General features: G+C 40.9%; 1 protein-coding gene across 1 annotated transcript in view; it reads left to right on the top strand.

The window, feature by feature from the left end:
* KIF26B (kinesin family member 26B) overlaps positions 1-1,228 on the top strand; it is a 570,886-nt gene extending 569,658 nt beyond the window's left edge. Inside the window, exon 15 of the mRNA XM_073628022.1 lies at positions 301-1,228. Coding sequence (XP_073484123.1) covers positions 301-449 — 149 coding nt within the window. The 3' untranslated portion in view covers positions 450-1,228. The remainder of the gene's footprint in view (positions 1-300) is intronic.
* Positions 1,229-24,381: the final 23,153 nt, after the last annotated feature.

Raw genomic sequence — 24,381 nt, 5'->3', positions numbered from 1 at the left:
GCACTCTTGTATCACACTGGTGGTAAAATAAAAATAAATATCTTTTTAGCCTTCATCATTCAGATTGACATATACTAATGAGGAGGACTAAAAATGTATTATTAGATGTAGATACCTACATGTGGGTAAATCAATACTGATACCTCTGGCCTGATAGCCATTCTTGCCTTGGACCTTTTGTGGTCTTTTTTTTTTCAATGATTGATCAAAAATAAGTTTCCTCTATAAAATATATTTTTAGAAGTAAACAAATCAAGAACATGTTTGATGTTGTTTTAACACACACTTTTTTTTGTTCAGTTGATTTGGAACAAACCTATGAAGTGGACTCCATAGAATATTTAGAGGCACTGGAATGTGTGACAGAACGTTTGGAAAACAGAGTCAACTTCTGCAAGGCTCATCTCATGATGATCACCTGTTTTGATATTACTTCAAGACGCCGGTAAAACTGGATGGTAGAACTGAAGTTAAAAAAATAAATGCAATTAAAGAAACTTGTCTCATAATTATTTTCACCCTTCCAAAACACCCAAAGACTTTGGAATACAAGACTTCAGGTGGACAATGTCATGTTGAAATTTGACGGAGAATGTGTAAAGAGGGGTCAAGAAGGAGTTTTTGGTGAGGCTGAGCACATTCGCAAACAATTTTTTTTTTTATAAAAAGTTAAGGACAAGTTGAACATTGAAGAGAGCACTTTGAGAAACTTTAAAGGTTAATTTTTGTATATAAGGACTGGTAGCAGAACTAAACTTTTCCTCTGAGCAGTGAAGTGTGAAGAAAGAAGGACCTTCAGAAGTACTGTACAAAGGAGAAGAATCCAGTGAGACTAAGTGCCTTTTAAATCTTTAATATCCAAACATTTATGTTCATATTTTCTTGTGTACAGATGGTGCTAGTCACAGAAAAGAAAAAAATCTGAAAAACACATTTTTTAGGTGTATTTGCAGCTTGTTCTCCCCATTGTGTATTATCTGAACTCTGACTTGCTGTTTTAAGTACTTGTGTTTGTTGCAATGTTTTCTGATCATTATAGCTTATGACTACGCGTGAACTGTCTGTTAAACATGTGGACTCCCAATGCAAAGGATTCACATGGTCAATACCTGGTAAAGATTTGTGTCACAGTTACAGATGATATACAGCTTGTATATGCATGTTTAGGTATACAGTATTAAATGTATGATGGGCACAGCTCTATACAGTATTAAAGAAAAGAAAAGTTTGTCAGTCTTGTTTTTCTTTATTCATTTATAAATAACTGTATTGGGCATCTAGTTGCAGAATTTATATCTTCTAAAATTCAGGGCACAATAATAATGATTATAGCATAATGTAACTAAAAAGGATAAATATGCATTGTGAAACTAAGAAAAAAAAAATTGAATTAAAAAAAAATATTAAAAATTGGCTGGCAGAATTGTGTAACCATAACATACACAGTGACACACTTAAATCAAATCTAAAGTATTTTTTAACGCAAACACTTTGAAATTGCAAGTCCACAATAGTGCATGCATGCATAGTATCTCAAAATGTATTCGTTTTTGCTTTATCCATATTTTATGGTGGTGTCACCATTAGAGGGAAGTGATGTAATTTACCTTTTATAAGAAGTTCTCTGTAGGAAATACTTTCATTCTTTGCCAGGGGCCATATTTTATGCAGTAATATACTGCTTCTTATGCAACTATAGGAGTATAATAACATTTGGAGAACGATCTGGAAAGCCTTTGACCTCTGAGCTTTGCAGCCAGCTGATATTAAGCCAAGAGGTCATGGGAAATCAGGGACCTGTCTAAGCCTCCACAGTATCTGGCCACCCTGTTGAGAAATCCATAAGTTATATAGTTTTGCAAGTAAAATGTATGCACTATTTTTACCATGCAATTTCACAGAGTGCATTAAAAAAACAAACTTGTTTCTGTCTGGGACTACTATGGTAGGAAGATTTTCCTGCTGAAATCCTCCAAGGATGGAAGACATTAACAGGTGACTCTACCCAACAGACCCAGCAATGAGTGAGATATTATTTTTGAGTAGGCTGGACTTTAAAGGGGAACTATAATGATTTTATTTGTTCGAAGTTGATGAGTTTTTAATACATGTTTAATATGTAAAAAAGGATTCTCAGAGCTCTACGCCTTAGCAAACAAGACAGAGCAGCAAAAACTGGCACATTTTTAGGCTGGTCTGTCTGATTGAAATTTTGGACTGAAATGTCAGATAAGGGAGCAGTCACTATCATGAGTCACTTCTGTGACTAAGTAATATTTTATATCTACCTAAAATAAATACATATGTACAAACCACTATATATTTCCTTTACAGTAAAACCTATTATGACTGCTAATCACTTCTACCAGTATAGCAAAATCTTGCTGAAAACAGATGTTAATTCTTTAGTGTCAGAATGATCACATGATGGACTGTTAGTTCTAATTTAATTGATTGCTATGGATTAGTGCTTTTAAGAGTTAGCATTCTTTACTGAATAAAGTCAATATTGGAGTCCACAAAATATTATTGTACTGTTTACAGAGTTTCATTATATCATAGCTACAATATTCTTATTATTCTGAATAGATTAACAAAATATTTAAAAATATTTTAAACCTGTTTGGCATAAACGTAAAAGCAGCACACCCCCAAATGCAAGATATAAGGGCAAGCTTAATGCACTACCAGGTCTTTTAATGGCGTCACATGTCTATTTTTCTAAAACAGAAAAGAGCTCAGTTCAGCAGCATTATTTGTGATTATGAAACCTGGATAGGCTCTTACAAGTACAGAACATCCTCAAACACAATATTTCATACTATATAACTGGTTTACATAAGCTCATAAACCACTGTACTGCAAGTGTTTTAATACTGTTATTGTTTTAATTCAGTTACCTTAAACTTTTTGTGAACTGTGTGATCTGACCACACAAGCAAACTATTGTAAAACTTTTGCTTGTAGTCATTTCCAGTATACAAGCAAACATACTGCAGAACATTTCTGTAGTTGTTTGCACTTGTACTTTTAATCGGTGCTTTCAGCACAATATTGTATGGCCCCCATAATTGTGCAATTAGTACATGTATATGAACATTGTATATAGAATAGAAAGGCTTTTACTGATACTTTACTCATCTATCTGAAGTTAATGTAGACTTACAATTCATATATGCTTGAATTCAAAAACTATTTATCATCGACAACTAGAAACTGGATCTCTGCTTTCACTTTTACTGTGAATCTTGCTTAATGAAAGCACCGGCCCACGTCCAAGATCAAAAAGCTTTCCTTTTTCTGCTCACATAGCTTACATGAAGTAGAGCTTAAGTAAGTACGTTATCCAGTGTTGACTCTATCCCGCACACTGCTGGTTTCTGTCAAAATCAAGAATGCTTTTAAGATGGAGAATTTCATATCTTTCTAACCAGCACAGTCTAGCTTTTAGACTCTCAGCTGCTTCTAACATTTCAAAAAAATAAATCTAGATTGTCATGTTTTTCATGTTCATAATTGATGCTCATGGACTTAGACTTTGTTCCTTTTACCTCTTTTTTTGGGATGCTTGTTATTTTGTTATCTAAGTGTTTAAGCATTCTGCCGAAAGTAAATTAAAAATTTGGTGGAGTACTGCTTCAACATTATTGTGGGTTTAGAAAGCTACTGCTTGATCAAAAGAGCCAAAACCCATTTTTCAGTATTGCTTAAATATCAAGCTAGAGCAATGTAAGAGTCCCGTGTCATCAGCCAAAGCCCACATTATGGTAAAAATGTTCCCAGATTCTGAATGTTTCTTCAGCTAAACCTATTATCCTCAATAATCTTGTTCACTTGAACTTCTTGTTGCTTCATTCGTTATCTGTAGAAGGTGAACATGCTGGTCCTGTTTCTTTCATACAGCATTGTTCAAAGATATATGCATATATAGCTTTCCAGGTGTTACCGCCACGGTAGCAGATTTCTCTTGGTTGAATGACAAATATGTCTTATTAGGGCCACCCTTTGTTGCTATCACCCACTGAATAATCATATGGTAGTAATCTTGCTCAGAAGTAGATGTGATGCTACAAACCAAGAGCTAAAATTGTGACTTAGAGTTTTTTGGGAAATTAAACTTTAATCCTGCTAGAATTAGTAATGCATTAATTCATTGTGAAATATATTTTTTGCTCATGCATAAAGGAGAAGTATGGCCAAAGCTCTTTTGGTCATACTTCTCCTTCGGGTCACAGGAGTGCACTTTGATCTGCACTCCTGTGACCCAGATTCAGCCGACAGTGGGCTAAAGTCCGCTGTTGGCTGGCGACACGGACGGTCCAGGCTCTAAATTAACCCAAACAGCTAATCCATCATTTTTATTGAACCAGGCCTCAAATATGAAGCTAGTCATCTGTATATTATTTCTTCTGAAAGGTAAAGGGCTTTATGTTATTTAGTATAATGCATTTTCTGTGGCTGCATATTTTAAGTTCATATTTAATGTAAAGTACAAGATTGCTATTCCAATATTTTTTATTTTTAATATAGAGATTTGTAGATCTCTCTCGCTCCCATTAGAATTCATCAGAAAGACATCAGAAGTCTGGCCTCTTGCCTTCCAGATGTGTTGACATAGATCAAAAGAGTAACTTGGCCTCTTCTCTGCACAAAAGCTTCTCATTTATAAAAATTGCTTTTGGTGGTAAGGGTGTGTGCTGGTTAGATTTTTATAGAATAATCCAGTTTCAACACATAATGGTATTAAAGAATTACACGCTGATCTTGCCACCATGGGCTCTCTTTGATACAGTTCATGATCTATTTTGTTGCTGTTTTATTTTCCTTATATCTTGTTTTAATCTGTCCAACCAGCCATGACATGCCCTTAGAATTAAGATGGCCGGTTAACAGCAATTTTTTTTTTTTGATGTTCTGGTCTTTAAAAAAAATGATTTTGGAAATTATATTGGTCCTGGCATATAAAAGTTCCTATTTTAATATACTGGGTTCCTGCCAACACACATATGTGAATGACATGATATGCCTCTCACACCCACATCTGCATACATGCAAAATGGCCAGTGGCCATGAGATGTGTGATGCAGTAGGTGCAAAACTGCTGTCCTTCTCAAATAGCATCAAAGTAAAAGAAACTTTGGTTCTTCCCATAGGAGGCAGGAATACCAGTTCACATATCCCTTATATATTTTTTAACATTACCTTTCTTATCATTTTGATATTTCATTCTGCACACTGCTTGCATGGCCTTCTGTATATCACAAAGTAAAAAAAAAATAAAATAAAACTTAATGGTTCGATTAAATAAATAGCCTTTTTTTTCAGAACAATGCATTTACTGCATGTTGAATGATAGTCTGAGGTTTAGTATTTTTTAGGAGATTGTTTTTTTTTTTTTATCATGATTACATTTTGAGCTTAACTTAGGATTTTTATGTATAGTGCCCATAATGATAAACTGTATTCTAGAATTACACTTTTACAGATTGGTTAACATAGTATAAACTGTATACTTTTTCAGCTAAAACATTTACTACAGGCCAAAAATATTGGCACCCCTGCTTTTCTGTCAGATAATGCACAATTCAGACAGAAAATTGTTGCAATTACAAATGCTTCGGCATTCTCATGCTTATTTCTTTTGTTTGTATTGGTAGGACACAAAAAAGCGGAGAAACAAAAAACTCCAAAAATTGACTGGATAAAATTACTGGCACCTTCACTTTAATATTTGGTAGCACAACCCTTGGAAAGACCTGTGATCTGTTTGCTTGTAATTAGTGTGTGTGTATAAAAGGTCAATGAGTTTCTGGACTCCTGACAGACCCTTCCATCTTTTATCCAGTGCTCCACCGATGTTTCTGGATTCTGAATCATGGGGAAAGCAAAAGAATTGTCAAAGGATCTGCTGGGAAAGGTAGTGAACTGTATAAAACAGGAAAAGGATATAAAAAGATAGCCAAGGAATTGAGAATGCCAATCAGCAGTGTTCAAACTCTAATCAAGAAGTGGAAAATGAGGGGTTCTTTTGAAACCAAAACCACGGTCAGGGAGACCAACTAAAGTTTTAGCCATAACTGCCAGGAAGATTGTTCGGGATGCAGAAATACCCACAAATAACTTCAGGTGAAATACAGGACTCTCCGAAAACATGTGGTGTGGCTGTTTCAAGATGCACAAAACGGAGGCTCTTGAAGAAAGATGGGCTGCATGGTCGAGTCGCCAGAAGAAAGCCATTACTACACAAATGCCACAAAGTATCCTGCTTACAATACACCAAACAGCACAGAGACAAGCCTCAAACCTTCTGGTACAAATTTATTTGGAGTGATGAGACCAAAATTTAGCTTTTTGGCCACAACCATAAACACTACATTTGGAGAGGAGTCAACAAGGCCTATGATGAAAGGTACACCATTCCTACTGTGAAACACAGAGGTGGATCACTGATGTTTTGGGGATGTGTGAGCTACAAAGGCACAGGAAATGTGGTCAAAATTGATGGCAAGATGAATGCAGTATGTTATCAAAAAATACTGGAGGAACATTTGCATTCATCAGGCAGGAAGCTGCACATGGAACGTACTTGGACATTCCAACATGACAATGATCCAAAACACAAGACCAAGTTGACTTGTCATTGGCTGCAGCAGAATAAAGTGAAAGTTCTGGAGTGGCCATCTCAGTCTCCTGACCTCAATAACATTGAGCCACTCTGGGGAGATCTCAAACGTGTAGTTCATGCAAGACAGCCCAAGAATTTACAGGAACTGGAGGCTTTTTGCCAAGAGGAATGGGCAGCTTTACCATCTGTGGAGATAAAGAGCCTCATCCACAAATACCACAAAAGACTTCAAGCTGTCATTGATGATAAAGGTGGCAATACACGGTATTAAGAACTGGGGTATGTAAACTTTTGATCAGGGTCATTTGGGTAGTTTCTGTTGTGATTATGATTTAAAAAGAGTAAACACAGTTGATTGATAAGAAATGGCTTCAGCCAAACAATAACAATGAGTGAAAGAAAAGTTTTTGTGTTATCATTCATATTCTCTGAAAAATGGCCAATAAATCATAAATTCTGCCATGGTATGTAAACTTCTGTGCACAACTGTATGTCTTCACACTGGTCCGTTGTGTTAAAAATCCTGCTTGCTGCATTTTTGGCCAGTTAAAAAAAATGCAACTCCCCGCTGAAAAATGCATTGAAAATGCAGCAAGAACGCATTAATAAAGCGCACCTGTGTTACGTTTTAGATGTAGTTTTTGAATCACATGACCTATGAAAAACACCATAAGCATAGCAAAATCTTTGTAAATTCATTGCAACATCATGTGCGTTTTCTGTGCCATTATCGGTACTTTTTTCTCTTATCGGCAAAATGCAGATAACACAATTTTCGGCCGATATGTTTCAGTCGCAATTTCGGTGCATCTCTGCAATAAATCAATACATTTCTTCTAATTGCTATTTTATTCATATGTATATCAAAGGTGTGAACTTTCATCTGCATATTAAATCAATTAAAAAACAAGTTGTTTTTTTCCATTTTTACATAAAATGTATTCATATTTAACCACTTAATAAGCCCTGGTTAGCCCAACTAGTCCTCCCTCCTATTATCCGCTATTATTTTTCTGCCACTCTTTTTTTCTTTTAACATTAATATTAAATATCATAAAAGTATAGTACAGAACACAGGCAAAGCTGGGCTATAGGCTTGTACCTTAAGGTGATTGGACTAATCGCTAGAGCTTTCACTTTGAAGGCCAAATCTCCTCCTGCACTTTACACACCCATTCCATCATATTAGTGGGCAATTCCTGGGCTTTCCAGCACTAGGCCTTGGTAGCCCAGCTTTGTAAGACCACCCCCTGTTCACAACTTTTTGAAGTCCTACCAGGTGGACGTCCAATCTTCTGTGGAGTAATATAACAAAAAAGAATATTGAAAGTCCAGATACAACTTTTTCCAAAAAGGCGAGGGGAAAATCCAGAAATTATTTAACATGTTTCGGGGGTCCAAGAGTGCCTCCTTCATCAGGGCTTAATTGGCAATAATGTGAATAGACTAGAAGTAAACTGGACCTATATTGTTATTTTTTTCTAGTGTAATTGCAAGCACAGGCCTTGTTAGCAGCTGGTTTGGCAGCCAGCCACTCTTAGCAGTGGTGTGAAGCTTCTGTTTGCCTAGCTGTTTGCAACCCTTCTCATTCATTGCTTGGGGATGTTAAAGGGTCTGTGAAATTGCCTGTGTCCTGTAATGTACAAGATTAGAGGAATTTTGACTTACCTATAAATTCCATATCTAGGATTGCAGTACAAGGCACAATTCATTCCTCTCAGAAACCATGAAATCAGACCGAGACAGAAGTACAGTTAAATCACACTTGTTTAATAATAAAAGTAAAAAGAACAAACGTAGTCAAAACATAGCCAGAGTTCAGTAACCGGAACGGATAGTCAGCCAAGCCAGAAGCTAGGGATCAAAGTAGTAGAACAGCAAGCAGGATCTGTAGCCAGAAGGGATGTCAGCAAAGCCAGTGTTTAAACAGGCACACAGGAGATAGTTTCTTGTGATGTGACCAAGGCGAAGGCAGAGCTCCTCTGGACTGGACGGCTTAAGTAGGTAGGACTGACAAGCAGGATCATCAACAGCTGTGTAACTCTGGAGAGAGATGGGAGGTGGCAATTGGCTGACAGCTGAGCGGCCAGCTCAGAGAAGGAAGGGCTGTGCCCAGCCCTAACAATTCCTTTGTTAATCCTGGGTTGCTTGTCACAAAAATGAGGACTCACGGAGTGGGGTAGGGTTTTAGGGGACGTGCATATCTTTGCCAGTGTCCAATCACCTGAATGTACAAGCTCATAACCCGGGGTCTGTAATTACCATTGTGGATGCAGTTATAAGTGGGTTGGCCAATCCTTCCAGTGGTAGCTGTATTTCATAGCACAGACAAGATACAATACTGAATAACTTTCAGGCCTTGTATTAGGGACATTACCTTGCCATTTGAACTTTGATACCATTCAGCTGAACACAGGGCCGGATCTGGGGGTCTGATCTGTGGGTATAGTGAACAAAAGTAAGCAAATGTCAACACTGTATGAGTTACACTGTTCACTGTTCACTCGGCACTCTTTTGTAGCACAAGTTATGACCCTGGAAACACTAGTATGTATTAGGCTGTCATTGGATTAGGATGATTAAACAGAATCTGAGCCCCCCTATATCAGGTGTCCCTATCATAGTCCCCCTCTACATCAGGAGTCCTCATCAGAGTCCCCCCTTGCATCAGGTGTCCCCATCAGAGTCTCCTCTTACATTTGGTGCCCCATTATATGGATTTTCCCCATTAGATTGCCTCCTTACATTAGTTGTGCTCATCAGAGTGTCGCCTTACATCCACTGTCTGCATGAGAGTTCTGCCTTACATCAATTGCCCCCATCAGACTGGCTCATAAATCAACGGATGCACTCTTAAAAACTAAGGGGGCGCAACTAAAATCTGTGGGGCACGGCCCACCCAATCACCCCCCTAGATCTGGCTGGACACATGTTGTATGGTGCCTGATATGTATCATCTTGCAGATTTAGTACCTGAAAGCACACTGAATATTTACTACTGCACAAAACATGCCAATAAAAAAAGGCTATAATTGCTTATATGGCGAATTGAGAGCTCTAGTTCAAGTGATATCAAACAGTAGTGCCTAAGAAATGGATATGGTTATGGATATAGAGATTGCATTACAATTTATATGGATTTTTGAGAAGACTGCAAGGTAAAAAACTAAAGAATGGACTATTTAGGTACCCAAGGACTGCACAACTGAAGTGGTAAAAATTGTTTTGATTAGTACAGAATCTAAAAATTAATTTAATCAAACACATAAATAAAATAACATCTATCACATAATTGACAGAATGTGATTTGAACCATATAAAAACATGAATCACTGATATTGTGACACCCTTAAGATGAATAGAACTACATGTGCAATTTGCGGTGAATCCTCTACAACTTTCACGGATAATTCTACTTCTTCAGGGGGAGCAAATCAAATACTATCTGTAACAGAGCATAATAACAATCAACTGATGATGCATGATTAATAAATAGTGATGGTAAGTATGGTTACAACAAATGAAGAGGGTGGTGACTACATAATTGCTTACCAATTCAAGTCAAACGGTATCACTGAATATTTACTACTGAACAACACATGCCAATATAAAAGGCAATAATTGTTAATATGGCCAATTGAGAGCTCTATTTCAAGTGAGATCAAACAGTAGAGCCTAAGAAATGGATAGTGATGAAGCAAAGTTCATTAACGTGAATATAGAGATTGCACTACAATTTATTTTTGATTTTTGAGAAGACTGTTGACATAGTTTGCTCTACATAAAGCTTTTGTCCACAGATGCCTGTCTTATCTCTATATGTATTAGGGTTATATGAGGATCATGGCCATAGTGTAGCTTGCAAGGAAGACAAACACTGTAATTGTTTTTAATATAAGTAAAGAAATGCTTTCTCATATGCATTGTAAAGTTTGGGGGTCAGCGAGATCCCAGGACACAGGCTTCTTGAAATAGGGTATTGTTTACTCAACTCAAAGTAGGCTTGCATGCAACAAACAAATTCCATAATGGCAAAAAGAATAACACAGAATAACACAGTCTCATTAACATAAAAGAAAAATGCTTACATCAGCTTGGTAAATTTTGAATAACAGAGACCATCCAACAGTAAAGGTTTCTACCCTGTGTCTCCAAAGCTCTCCTAGGTGCAGCTGTCAGCAGACTTCCCAACACTCCCCATAAACCAGGGTGTCCAAACTTTTTTCAAAGAGGGCCAGATTTGATGAAGTGAACATGCGTGAGGGCTGACCATTTTTCCTGACATTGTTTGAACCATTCGGTCTAAGTGTGTTTGTCTGAGCACTAATACACTGCCCAACAAGAATTCTCTTGCCTTTGTGGCTGTGTGTGGATGAGCTCAGGCGTGTTATTTGGACATATATATATATATATATATATATATATATATATATATATATATATATATATATATATATATATATATATCTTAGTCCGCTCAGGACTAAGGATGATCTTGGGCGTGTTATTTGCATATACATTATTTATCGGCGTATAACACGCACCTTCACTTTAAGAGGGAAGTTTCAGGAAAAAACTTAAATAAAAAGAGAACTGTGTAGTAAAATAAGGGTCAATCCCCATCAATGCAGCATAATCAGTGCCCATCTGCAGCCTCACCATTGCCATGAATGCAGCCTCACCAGTGCCATGAATGCAGCCTCACCAGTGCCATGAATGCAGCCTCACCAGTGCCATGAATTCAGCCTCACCATTGCCATAAATGCAGCCTCACCATTGCCATCAGTGCAGCCTGATCGATGCCCATCTGCAGCCTCAGAAGGGACAGGGAGGGGGCAGGACGAGCGCCGACAGATTACATACAGGAGAATCTCCTGTTTACTCAGCGGCCTCTTTAATACAAAGTCCCACCTCCTATGATAGACAGAAAAGTCTTCCAATTGCAGCCCAGGAGGCGGGATTTCCTATTAGAGGCCGCAGAGTAAGCCGGAGATTCTCCTGTATGTAATCTGTCGGCACTTGTCTTGCCCCTTCTCTGTCCCCTCAGAGGCACTGATAAATATGACTATATATCGTTTCTGGACCCTCGTGGTGCTCAGGGACTCGTTGGGGGCCACAAAAGATATATATATCCAAATTACCAGTGGGGCCGTTTGAAACCAGAACTTTGGACATGCCTGCCATAAACTCTCTCTCGTGCTCCCTTATCAGCCCTCTGCTTCATTAACCCATGCTGCCTCACTTAACCTGTTGCCGCCGGCATAACACATATGTGCAATGGCGAATGGTTGAGCTTTAATGCCCACACGCTGTACATATAGTAGCTTGCCGGCTGCTGTTTCTGTGCTGGGAACATGCTTGCTGCGTGCTTCCAGCACAGAGACTGTGTTGTCAAAGACAACTCTCGGTCCCACTAACAAACAGTGGCCACAGCGGTCACATGATTGCAAATCCTTCCCACCCCCCAGGTGTACAGGGACACCAGTGCTTGGTGTGGAGGGGTTAAGGAGCCCACCTCCTGCTGCACATAGAAAAGGCATATAAATATATATATACTTTAAATGCATACCAGTTATCTCCAAACCTGGGTGGTTCCTTGAGTCGGAATAGGTTTGTATTATTGAATAAAAATAATACTATATATAATAGGAAAAACTATATACAGCACTGTGTAAAAGTTTTAGGCAGATACGAAGAAATGCTGTAAAGTAATGCTGCGTACACACGATCGGAATTTATGTTGGAAAAACCTTGGATGGTTTTTCCGACGGAATTCCGCTCAAGCTTGGCTTGCATACACGTGGTCACACAAAAGTTCTCTGAACTTTCGACCATCAAGAACGCGGTAACGTACAACACGTACGACGGCACTAGAAAAGGGAAGTTCCATATGAAGCACGCCACCCTTTGGGCTCCTGCTAATCTTGTGTTTATCTCATGTTAGTAGAAGTTTGGTGAGAGACGATTTGCGCTTTTCAGCCTCGTGCTTTTCAGATCGTTACTGCTCTTTAGTTTGTGCTTGTGGGTTTGTATCTGTTCTTCAGTGCGTGTAGTCAGTTTGTATCTGGGTTTTAGTGCGTATTATTATTATTATAGTATGTATTTGTTTTTCAGTGCCGTCTTGTCCGCTCGTTTCTGATTTTCAGCTCGCTCTTCTCAGGTTTCTGTTTTTCAGTGCTTTCTGTTAGTTCGTTCTGGCCAGCCGACCGTTTTGAAGCCATGTTTCAGTTACGTACTCGTCATAGAGTTTGTGCTGTGCGGGGGCTTGGTTTTGGGGTTCTTGCTTTGACCCAAGCCCAGTCCATGAACAGGGTGGGGAGGAGTTCATGGACCAAGAATTGGTTGCTCCAGCCTGACCAATTCTGTCATATGCCTTTGTTGCGGGAGATCCAGGAGAATAATCCTGATGATTTCAGGAATTTTCTCCAGATGACGGACCCCGTTTTTCACCGTCAGTTGGCTTTGCTGTCCCCTGATATTACGAAGGAGGACACCTGCATGCGGCAAACCATCACTCCTGAGCAGACGAGTCTGCAGGACCTCAAGTTCTCAACAGGCATCTCCCCCCAGGCTCTGGGGATCATTATTCCAGAGACCTGTTCTGCCATCATACAGGTCCTGCAGATGGACTATATTAAGGTTAAGTTTTCTCCTTTAACATCACATTCTATGTATTTAATGTTTGCTGATGTATTGTATTTCTTTCATCATTCCCTAATTACCATGATTGTAATATGCTGTGAATGTCCCCTTTGTCTTCATGCATACTGGAAGTTTTTAATGCTCCTTTTTTTTCCTTAATGCATATTTGCCTTCACTAACCTCCCCATCATGCTATCCTGGGCCCATATACATCTAGCCTAGTCACTTAACAATGTATTTTGTTAGCTCCATAGTATGCTTTACCCTAAACACCCCCTAAAATGTGTACAAATGTTATTGTTGTCCTTAAATTCAGACAGAGTGCCAGAGGCTTTTTTTTGGGGTCCCAAACTCATCTAGAACCCCCCTAAAATTTTTTACAATGGGCCATCAGAGGGGGTGAGGAATCTGATAAGTGTACCTTATCTTTTTGTCTTTCAATACTCCTTAAAATAAATGTTATACTGATATTGGCCAAGAATGTTTGTGTCTAATCTGCTTGCAATGTTATGTGCAAAAGTAGACATTTTTTTTCTGGTATGACTCCACAGTTTCCTTCAGCGCCAAAGGAATTGCAGACTGTGGCCTCCTAGTTTGCAGAGCGTTGGGACTTTCCCAACTGCGGAGGGGCAATCGATGGGAAACATGTCCGCATCGTCCCACCACCCCACTCGGGGTCATACTATTTTAACTATAAGGGGTTTCATAGTATCGTGTTGATAGCGGTGGTGTCAGCGACATATGAGTTTTTATATGTGGACGTGGGGAAGAATGGCCAGATGTCGTATGGTGGAGTCTTTGCCCAGACGGAGTTCTACCGACGTCTCCAGAGTGGTGGCTTGGGATTGCCACCTGCTGAAGAGAACATGGAAGGACTCCCATTTGTGTTTGTTGCAGATAAAGCATTTGGTCTAAGTGAACAGCTGATGAGGCTGAGGCATTCCCCCAGAGGACCTTCAACCTGAGAAGAGCGTTTTTAATTACCGGCTGGCCAGAGCCAGAAGAGTGGTGGAGAATGCGTTTGGTATAATGGCCAGCCAGTTCCGCCTATTCCTTACAGCAATCAACATGGCAGAGTATAAACTAAATCACATAGTGCTAGCATGCTGTATTCTACATAATTATTTAAGGAGAAATGCTCCAAATTATGTGGCCTCAGTTGGGCAAAATTCAGGACATAAATACAATGACAGCCCTGGAAGTTGGCCATCCTGGCTTGCCCCCCCAAAGCGCCCGTGATGTGCGGCAAAAGCATCTGGACTATTTTACGGGTAGGGGGGCCATTGCTATGCCAGCAAATTTTTGATTCTTTTATAAAATAAAAAATGATTTTGATCTGAAATCATCTTGAATTTGAATTACTGCTTGTGTTTCTTTTAGCTGTCTCCTAGGTTCTCCTAGTGCACTTGTAGTGTCAAGTGGATTTTGCTTTATTAAATAACCCACATTGTCACTGTAAACTTAATACAAAAACCGTTATTCAGCATTGAAAGAAGAAGCCACACATTGTTGAGTATAAAAACTTTTACTCCGTGCACATTCACGTGTGCGTTGTAAAACATTTTTCCACCAAAAATACATCTTTGTTTAATTAAGTATGACATTTTTAGTTTTATATTTTACTTTAACAGGCATGTTTCAAACCATAACATACACAACTCTGGAACTTGCAAAGTTCAACGTACAAAAAGGGAAGGCAATATCAGACATTAGTATGTCAAAACTGTGTTGATAGTGCCTTCATCAGATGGGGTGATGTCACCCCTGCAAAAGCCAAATTTTGAAGATGCACAAAAATTGGGATTCAAAATTTCCCTCCTGATTCCGTGCCTAATGTCAACATTTTTTTTTTTTTTTTTTTTTTTAATAAATTTTTATTGAAAAACAGGATGTTCAAAACAATACATGGAGACATCATACTGTATGCAGATATTTCCAACATTAACAAAAGTACTATCCAAGAAGAGGGTCATCTGAATAAACTGAGTACCTCATCATGAGATCTATATTGTCTGGTAAAGTAATGGCCCTGATTAAGAACACCAAATCCTGTCACATTATTGATATAAAGAACAGATAAAAGAAAAAAGAGAGAAAATAATAGAGAAAGAAAAAAGCATTAGATCGGGTTAAGGGGGGGGGTGGGAAGGGGCTGCTGTCTGCCTCAGGCGGGTCCAAGTTATGTTAAAGCTTAACGTATAGAGTTTATGAGTTTGAATCCATAATGTCCGCATAAGCGGCTGTGTATTTAAAGGCGAACCAACAGGACCACATTTTCTTCTTCAGTTCAGAGTTTTTTTTACTGGAGTAAGTTAGATCTTCCATATAATATAAGTGATCCACTTCCCTCAGCCATTGGCGTAAGGAAGGTATCTTGGGAGTTTTCCAAAACCTAGGGATGAGAGCTTTAGCAGCATTTAATAGATGCGGGGTAATCGACTTTTTATATGATCCTGTTGACTCGCCTGTACAGTGTAGGAGGACATACCAAGGGTCATTGGGAACTTCAGAGCCCTGAATCTCCTTAATCCAATATAAAATAGTGAGCCAATAAGGTCTTATCCGGGGACAATACCACCAAATGTGGGCATGCGATGCAATTTCTCCACAGCCACGCCAGCATAGTGGTGACTTTTGAGGGAAGAGTTTGTGTAGAGTTGCAGGCGTGTAATGCCATCTGGTCAACAGTTTGTAATTGACCTCTGCAATTTTAGAGGCTATCGAGGATGAGTGAGACAATAAGAGGATAGAAGGCTTCTGCTGGTCTGTCAGATTCTTTTTCAAGTCCCTCTCCCAGTTATGAAGAAATGTGGGGTAGCTAGCAGATGTGAGTGATCCCAGTGCTTGATAAAAATAAGAAAGAGGCCTTTCCACCAGAAGATCCCCCACAAATGCTGATTCAATCGGTGTTAAGCTAGATGTAGTGCGTAGAGGTTTTGGAAGGGACTGAATAAAATCCATTAATTGAAGATATCTCCATTGATCCATTAGCGACGAGGACGGTGTTGAGGTGAGCAAAGATAGTGGCACAATATTTGAGGCCTCGACAACCTGGTGTAATTGAACATTATTCCCAAGGTTCCACGAGTGAAGTTTGGGATCAATATTCCCCCGGTGGGAAGTAGTTGTGGCCAGAGGCATAAGGGGGGAGTTATATTGCCACTTCTGAGCTCTGTGTAACAAGTCCCAACATGCTAAAGTAGATCGAGTGAGTGGGGATGTAGTAGAAGGTAGGGATCTAAATTTCCTTGGAATCCAGACTAGCTTGTAAAGGTCAGTACCCCCGAGTGACACCCAGAGTTTTGATTCCTTGTGGTATTTCCAATCTGAAATCCTAGATAGAGTTGTTGCCAAATAGTACCGCTTAATGTCCGGTAAAGCTAAACCTCCTAAATTTTTAGGTCTAAACAGGACTGATCTGGCAATTCTTGGATTACGTCTGTTCCATATATATCTGCTTATAATATTCGTTACACACTTAAAAAAAACGGTTGGAATTTGGAAAGGTATCATTTGGAACAAAAATAGCAACCTGGGCAGTATGTTCATTTTGATCACACTGATCTTCCCTAGCCAAGAATGTGCGAGATGCGACCATTTTCGTAGATCCGTTTTAAGAGTATTTAGTAGTGGCATAAAATTAGCACGAAATAGGGATGATAGATTAGGGGTAATAAATATACCTAAATATTTCATTCCCTTTCTCTGCCAACTGAGTGGGAAAGATTTCTGGAGAATGCTAGCCGTCTCTTGGGGAACTGAAATATTTAAAATTTCGGATTTGGACATATTGATCTGGAAATTTGAGACTTGGTTATATGTGGAAAAGGCTTGCATCAGATTGGGTAGGGTAATTATGGGTTGTTGAACGTAGAATAAAATGTCGTCCGCATAAGCGGCGTATTTATGTTCAAAATTGCCTATCGTGATGCCGTGAATGTTTGGATTGTGCCGAATTGTCGATAAGAAAGGTTCGAGTGAGAGGGCGAATAAAATAGGTGAAAGAGGGCAGCCCTGACGTGTAACGTTGTGTAGAGTAAATGGTTCACTTAAAGTACCATTTTTTCTCAATTGTGCCAAGGGGTAGTTATATAGGGCCGATATCTGACTTAAAAGAGAGGGGCTGATACCCAAATGGGCTAGGGTCGCTAGTAAGAACCCCCAGTCCACCCTGTCAAACGCTTTCTCAGCATCTATTGATAACAACAGGGTGGGCTAGGGGGTACCGCGAACATGTGCAATCAATGAGAGGGTACGTAAGGAGTTGTCTCAAGCTTCCCTACCGGGGATAAAGCCTGTTTGTTCTGTAGAGACCCATTTAGGTATTAAGGGGAGGAGTCTATTCGCTATAAGTTTTGCATAGAGTTTAGCGTCCAAATTCAAAAGGGAAATGGGGCGATAGCTACCACAAGCGCTTGGATCTTTCCCTACCTTCGGGATAACGGTGATGTGAGCATGAAGGGTTTCTGACCTAAAGGAGTCCCCTGAGGGAATCGAGTTAGCATATTTGGCTAGGCTCGGAAGTAAAATGTCAGCGAAAGAGCGGTAGTATGTGACTGTTAAGCCATCTGGGCCTGGTGCCTTGCCATTGGCCATGGTCTTAAGAGCTCTACGAAGCTCTTCAGTGGTAAATTCCCCATCTAGGGTAGCTAAAATATCTTCCGGCAACTTAGGAAGATCGGCTTACTGTAGGTAATCTTGTATAAGGCGGTTACGGGACTCTTGGTCAGGGATATGATGGTGGACATTATATAAATGCTGATAGAACGTTCTAAATTCTGCGGCTATGGCAGGGGCATGGTGAACTATCTCAGCTGTTTTGGTCTTAATTTTGGGTATAAAACTCGCAGCTTTTTTTTGTTGAAGGGAATGAGCCAACAATCTGCCGGGTTTATTGCCCCATTCATATGTACGTTGAGCTATTATGTGAAATTGTTGTTTTTGTGCAACATGGAAAAGATTCTTTAAATCTTCCCTCTTTCTGGTCAATTCCACTGACACAGACTGTGAGAGGCTTAATTTGTGTTGTCGCTCAAGGGCGTTTATATCCCGGATAAGTTCTAATTGTTGAATCGTTCGCTCTTTTTTTTTCCTAGTACCTAATTTAATAAATTTCCCACGGACAAAGGCTTTATGGGCCTCCCACACCGTGCCCGGTGAGATATCTGGGCTAGCATTCTCCTGAAAGTAAAATTTCAGTTCCTTTTCGAGCATGTTTTTGTCGATTTCGTCTGTTAGTAAATTATCATTTAACTTCTAGTTTATTCTTTTGTGTGGAATAGATGGGACGTGTAATTTAAGTACGATCGGCGCATGGTCAGAAAGAGTAGTTGTTTCAATATACGAATCTACTATCAAGGGAAGGTGTTGGTGACTTACAAAAAAATAATCGATACGCGAATAGGAGTGATGTAAGTGTGAAAAATGTGTGTAGTCTCTCATCTGAGGGTGTAAGATTCTCCACACATCCATCAGCTGAGCTTCATGCAAGCGTTTACGTATAAACATTAAACGCGTATGTGAGATGCAGGGTTTGCCAAGAGACGTGTCCAATAAAGGTTCGAGGGGAACATTAAAGTCTCCCGAGAGGAGGACACATCCCTGAGCAAACTCCATTAGTTTCTTAAGAGTGCTAGCCAGGAAATTAGCCTGATCTCGATTGGGGGCATATAGCGTAGCAAAGGTGCACGGCATACTGCCCAGGTTGCCTCTTATAAATAAAAAGTGTCCCAAAGGATCACTAACCATGGAATCAAACTTGAACAGAGTATCTCTGCGGAGTCCAATGGTCACACCCTTCGATTTATGTATATCAGTCAAGCTGTAGAACCATGTTGGGTAATTTGGAGAGAAGAGTTTGACCGAAGTTGTATGTGTGAGGTGAGTCTCCTGCAAGAAGACAATGTCCGCTCGCAGACGATCCAGCTCTCTGAATAAATTATGTCTCTTACCTGGTGCATAGAGACCACGAACATTAAGCGATATCAAATTGAGCTTAGCCATTGACAGCGACAGGGGGCGCTCGTTCAGTGTACTCTCCACATCCAACCAATCCGAGGCAAACAGCAGGGGGGGACAGGGGAAGGAAGAAGAGGGAGAAAACAAAAGTGAATGACAGAGGGGAAAAAAGAATATGTTAATAATCATTTTCAGCACAATCAAAAGCCACCATATTAAAAGGTGGGCAAGGGCACACAAAAGTCTGTTGTGCATAGTTGGGAGGAGCCGTGGACCCGCCACCCCCCCACGCCCAGCCCCAAAAAGAGCAGGCGCCTGAGGGCGACGGGCCCCCCGACCCCCCCCAGGGGGGTGGTCTCGCCACCAGGGGCGACCGACAGGGCGCGAACATAACTGCCCATGTGTTATCCCATCGCCCCGGGTACGGCACCTTATCTTACAAAATACGTTACGTAAAACCCAGCAAAAAAGAGAACCAGAAAAAAAAAAGGAAAAAAAAATTTAAAAAAAACAGATAAGCAAGCCAGGAGACCTCTCTCCTCTCTTCTTCTCCTATCTATCCTCCTCCTCCTCTTTCACTCTCTCCCCCCACTTTAAAGAAAGGAATAATCTTAAAACAAAAAACTGAGTAGGGGTGATCCCATCATATAGAATAGGAGAACGCCTTCAGTATTTTAGCACCTCAATAAGACAAACTGTAAGTTTAAAGTAAAACAACATTTGTTCCACAGTTGTGGAAAGAGTGTACAGACACAACATAATCTATAACAGTATACTTGCAGATGCTATGAATATGAGAAGTCTCCTGGGTAGAGAAAGTGGATTTAGAACAGAAGTCACCCAAGTTGGGAAGAGGATCCAGGGGAGCCAGATCTGCGTTTGTGCTGGACTTTTTGCCAGCGTGGTTCCGAAGGGACATTGAGTGAAGGTATGGATTCTTGCCATCCTGGAAGATCCGGTGGAGAGATGTTAAGCTCCGAGAAAAATTTTTCCAGATCCTCAGGGAAGCGGAGGGTTGCTGTCTTGCCATCTTTGTGGGCAATAAGGGCTGATGGAAAGCCCCATCGGTAATTAATGGAGGCTGTACGCAGCTGTTCAGTAAGCGGACGCAGGGCCCTGCGTCGCTCCAATGTTTCTCTAGCGAGGTCAGGGAAGAACAGAAGGGATGCGCCATCAAGTCCAGTGATATTTTTTCCCGGGCTTTCTTCATAATTCTCTCCTTTTCATGATAATAATGCAGCCTGCAGATTACGTCTCGGGGGACATCAGAGGACAGATTGTGAGGCCTTAGAGCTCTGTGTGCTCTATCAATTTTCAGGGGAAAGTCTACTGGTTGGCCTAGCAGGCCATTAAATATACCACGGAGGGAAGGCAGAAGATCATCATCACCTGTGGCCTCCGGCAGGCCTCTTATCCGTATATTGTTCCGCCGATTGCGGTTCTCTTGGTCCTCGATCTTATAAAGAGCCATTCTATGCGAGATGGAGAGGTTGCGGGTAGTAGTCTGCAAAGACCTTATTGCGGCCGCGTGGCGATCAAGGCGCAGCTCCGATTCCTCTACACGTTCCAACACGTGTGCTAGATCTGACCGGACAGCTGAAAGCTCTTTCTTAATAGAGCGTTCCAGGCTAGAAAACAAGGTGGCTAGCTCCGTTTTAGTAGGAAGATCACTAACCAGTGCTGCGACCTCCGAATTTCTGGAGGTACTTTCTTCCCCTTCCGAGCAGGCCGAGATCGCCGGAGAGTGTCTCCTAGTGGCAGGTCTATGGCGGGAGGAGGAGCTCGAGCCGCGTGGTGAACGGCCTAGTCCATCCATGCTAAGAGTGTCCTCTGTTTCCACGGCTAGGTACCGCTTTATGGAACCCGAAGGGGTTCCTTTTTGAGGCAGGGATTTGCCTGTCCTTTTCCCCATATTGTGTTGGGTTGATGCAGGGTGAGTACCTGGGTTGAAGCAGTTATATGCGGTGCCGCCGCCGGAGCTCAGGGAAAACACGTCTTCACCGCTGCATACCGAAACCACGCCCCCCGCCTAATGTCAACATGTGCTGGCTCCCATCATGGGGGATCAAAGGACGTGTTTTGGGGGTGCAAACCCTTCCTCTCACCTACTTGAGTTGCAAGGAAGAGGTTGCACCCACAAAACGCGTACATTGATATCCCATGATGGCAGATAGCACATGTTGACACACTGTGTGCATCTTCAAAATTTGGCTTTTAAAATGTATTAAAACTTTAGGAAATTTCTCCAAAAAATTATAAAATGGTGTCATTTTGTTGTTATTTAGATGCTCCCTAATACATCAATCATGTTCTTCAATTTTTGTTCAACATCATAATTCGTTTTTTGCTTTATGATGTCTAAATCTTGACTACACACCATTATGTCCTGGATTAGCATTTGTGCACTTTCACTGGTGAAATGAGGAGATTGTTCTTCCACAATATGCACATCACCTAAAATCAAAAAACACACCATGTATTATAAATATGCAGGCATACATCTATTACCTGAAGCTGTGGTCTCAGACACTCACCTGTCATGGTCACTATTTCAACCACATCATCCACCTTTCCTTCCTCCACATCCTCAAGTTGTGGTGTGCTGAGTTCCCCTTCTTTAGGAGGTGGGCGGTCCCTGGTGTCCTCAGATGTCCCGAGTCTTTTCTCCCCTATGAGAATTAAACAAAAGGTATACTTAGCACACAGATATTTGAGACCAGAAATATTAATATGAAACATTGTTTGGAAGTGTGGTACAATTGTCTGTTTTGGCGGAGTTCCAAGCTGAATACATGATTGTTTCCCTTACCAAAGCTGGAAGACTTACCTTTTTTGGACAATATTCACACATGAAGACACCCCTAGTGTCCCCTGGAGCACCTGTGTGGGACACCCTAAAAAGTTTGTTCTGGTGTCTCACACTAGTGCTCCTGCGTCCAGATGTGTAAACAGCTGCTGAGTGTCCTCTCCTTACATTACACTGAATCAAGTTTGCATTTCAATCTAGTTACAAACACATCTAGACAACAATGTACTAAACTGATTTTAATACAAATAGGCATGACCAAATGTAGTTAACCCTGTATCTGCAAAAAACATTGTATTATTAGTGGGCAAACAAACGATGTTTACTACGACTGATTACTGTGCCCACGAGCCTGAAAGTTGCCATTTTAAACTGTACAACAGTAAAGAAAAGCACATGGAGCAGCATGCAAGTAATAATAATAACAATAGGAACACAGGACAGATACTTACTTTTTAGAAGCAGTTTCTTGATCCTTCTGTACTGATCCTGCTCCCTCAATTTCAGGTCTGACCAGCGTTTCCTCAATTGCTCCTTGGGTCGCCGTACCCCAAAATTCCTGTGCAGACTTCTCACAACTTTAGACATGATCTTGGCCTTTCTCATATTTGGGTTTAGGTAAGGTCCATACTTCCCATCATAGTCGGCCCTCTTCAAGATGTCCACCATCTCTACAAAGGCCATATTTGAGACCTTAAATTTCCTCCGGGATCGTGACGTTTCTGGCTCCGGGCTTTCCTCGTCGTTACTGGAATTATGCACCTGCTGTGTCTCCATGTCCACTCCCACTGCGCCAAAAGAAAAGGGGCAGGGAATATTCTAAAAAGAACGTCAGGGGCGGAAGACGCGTGCGGAGATTCACGCATGCGTAATGTATATAAAGCGTAACGCGCATGCGTCGGACGTACGATCTATGAGTGGAGGAAGTGCCGATCGTGAGAACGAAGGTAACGTTTTAACTTGGGGCATCGGTGGCCTATACTGCTTCTAGATCGAGGCCTATATTGTGATAAGATTATGAGAGTTTAGCCTGACAGTAGGGTTTTTCTCTTGTTTTTTGTCTTGCAGAAATAATGAATCCGTTCAAAAAGCCAGAGTTTATGAGCCAGTTTATCGATAGGTACAGGGAGCTGTCCAGTTTGTAGCAAGTCAAAAATAATTTATACCATAACAGACCAGCTGCGAAGGCAGCGCTGGAGAAACTGCTGGAAATTGTAAAGATGGAAGTCCTCAATGCAGACAGCGATTTTTTGGACAGGAAAATTGGTAGCTTGAGGAGCACATACAAGAAGGAGCGTAATAAGGTTCTGGCATCCCAGAGGTCAGGAGCAGCAGCAGAGGACGTCTATGTACCCAGTCTGTGGTACTACAACAAAATGCGTTTCCTGGAAGACCAGAGTGAAGTGAGGTCATCACTTTCCACACTTCCTTCCCCCCCAGCTGAGGCTTCCGAGGACCAACCTGGGCCTTCCATCCAGGAAGAAGTGGAGGAGCCCAGCTTGAGGCAGGTATAGTATTTTTCTACATATTTTTTGTCCTAAAATTAATGACGTTAACTAGATATTATTATTGATAAGAAATTAATGATTGAACAAAAAGTCTTTACATATCAATAGACAGTAGTGGCCAAAAATGATTGGGCCAAGAATGAAAAATGCTGGGGTCAGAATGATAGTCTTTTCTATTTATTAACATTCAATTTGCAACAGTCATGAGCTGAAAATTGTGTGTGATTGATGAAGCAAAAACTAAAACTATGTCCCTTTTTTATACACAGGAAAGCCTCAGTCAGGATGAGGGTCTGGAATGTGGCAGCCAGAAGATGGCAGGGGGAAGTGGCAGCCAGGAGGTAGCAGGGGGAAGTGGCAGCCAGGAGGTGGCTGGGCCCAGTGGACTGACCCAATCCCAGGTCCCTCCCCTCCGCCTTCCACCCAAAAGGCCCAGGAAGGGGAGAAACATGGAGGAGGCAGCACTTGCTCTCATTCGGGATGCTCATGCGACCCTGAGAGACCCCTCCCAGCGTTCAAGAGAGCTATGGATGCATAGTAGCAGCAATAATGCAGGAAATGGAGGAGGGCAAACGCCTCTTATGTGAGAACATCATTTTACAGACCCTAAATAAGGGGTTTAGTGGCCAAATGACAGAAAATACACACCTTTCTGAATTCTCCCATCCTGGTCCTCCTCCTCCTCCACCTCCCCCTCCGCCTCCTCCTCCTACACCTCCTCCACCTCCTGCCACAACTCGATGAAAAAAGCCACAGCGTGCAGGGAAGCGTGGAAGGAAGACAAGAGAGTGATGGCCTGGGTTCAGTCTGGTCTGACAGAAGACGCAGGCTGTGGTAGTACC

Source organism: Aquarana catesbeiana, linkage group LG04 (assembly GCF_042186555.1).
Source record: "Aquarana catesbeiana isolate 2022-GZ linkage group LG04, ASM4218655v1, whole genome shotgun sequence".
In the NCBI taxonomy this organism is placed as follows: domain Eukaryota; kingdom Metazoa; phylum Chordata; class Amphibia; order Anura; family Ranidae; genus Aquarana; species Aquarana catesbeiana.
Note: the sequence above shows the minus strand (reverse complement) of the source record. Positions and strands in the feature narration are given on the sequence as shown.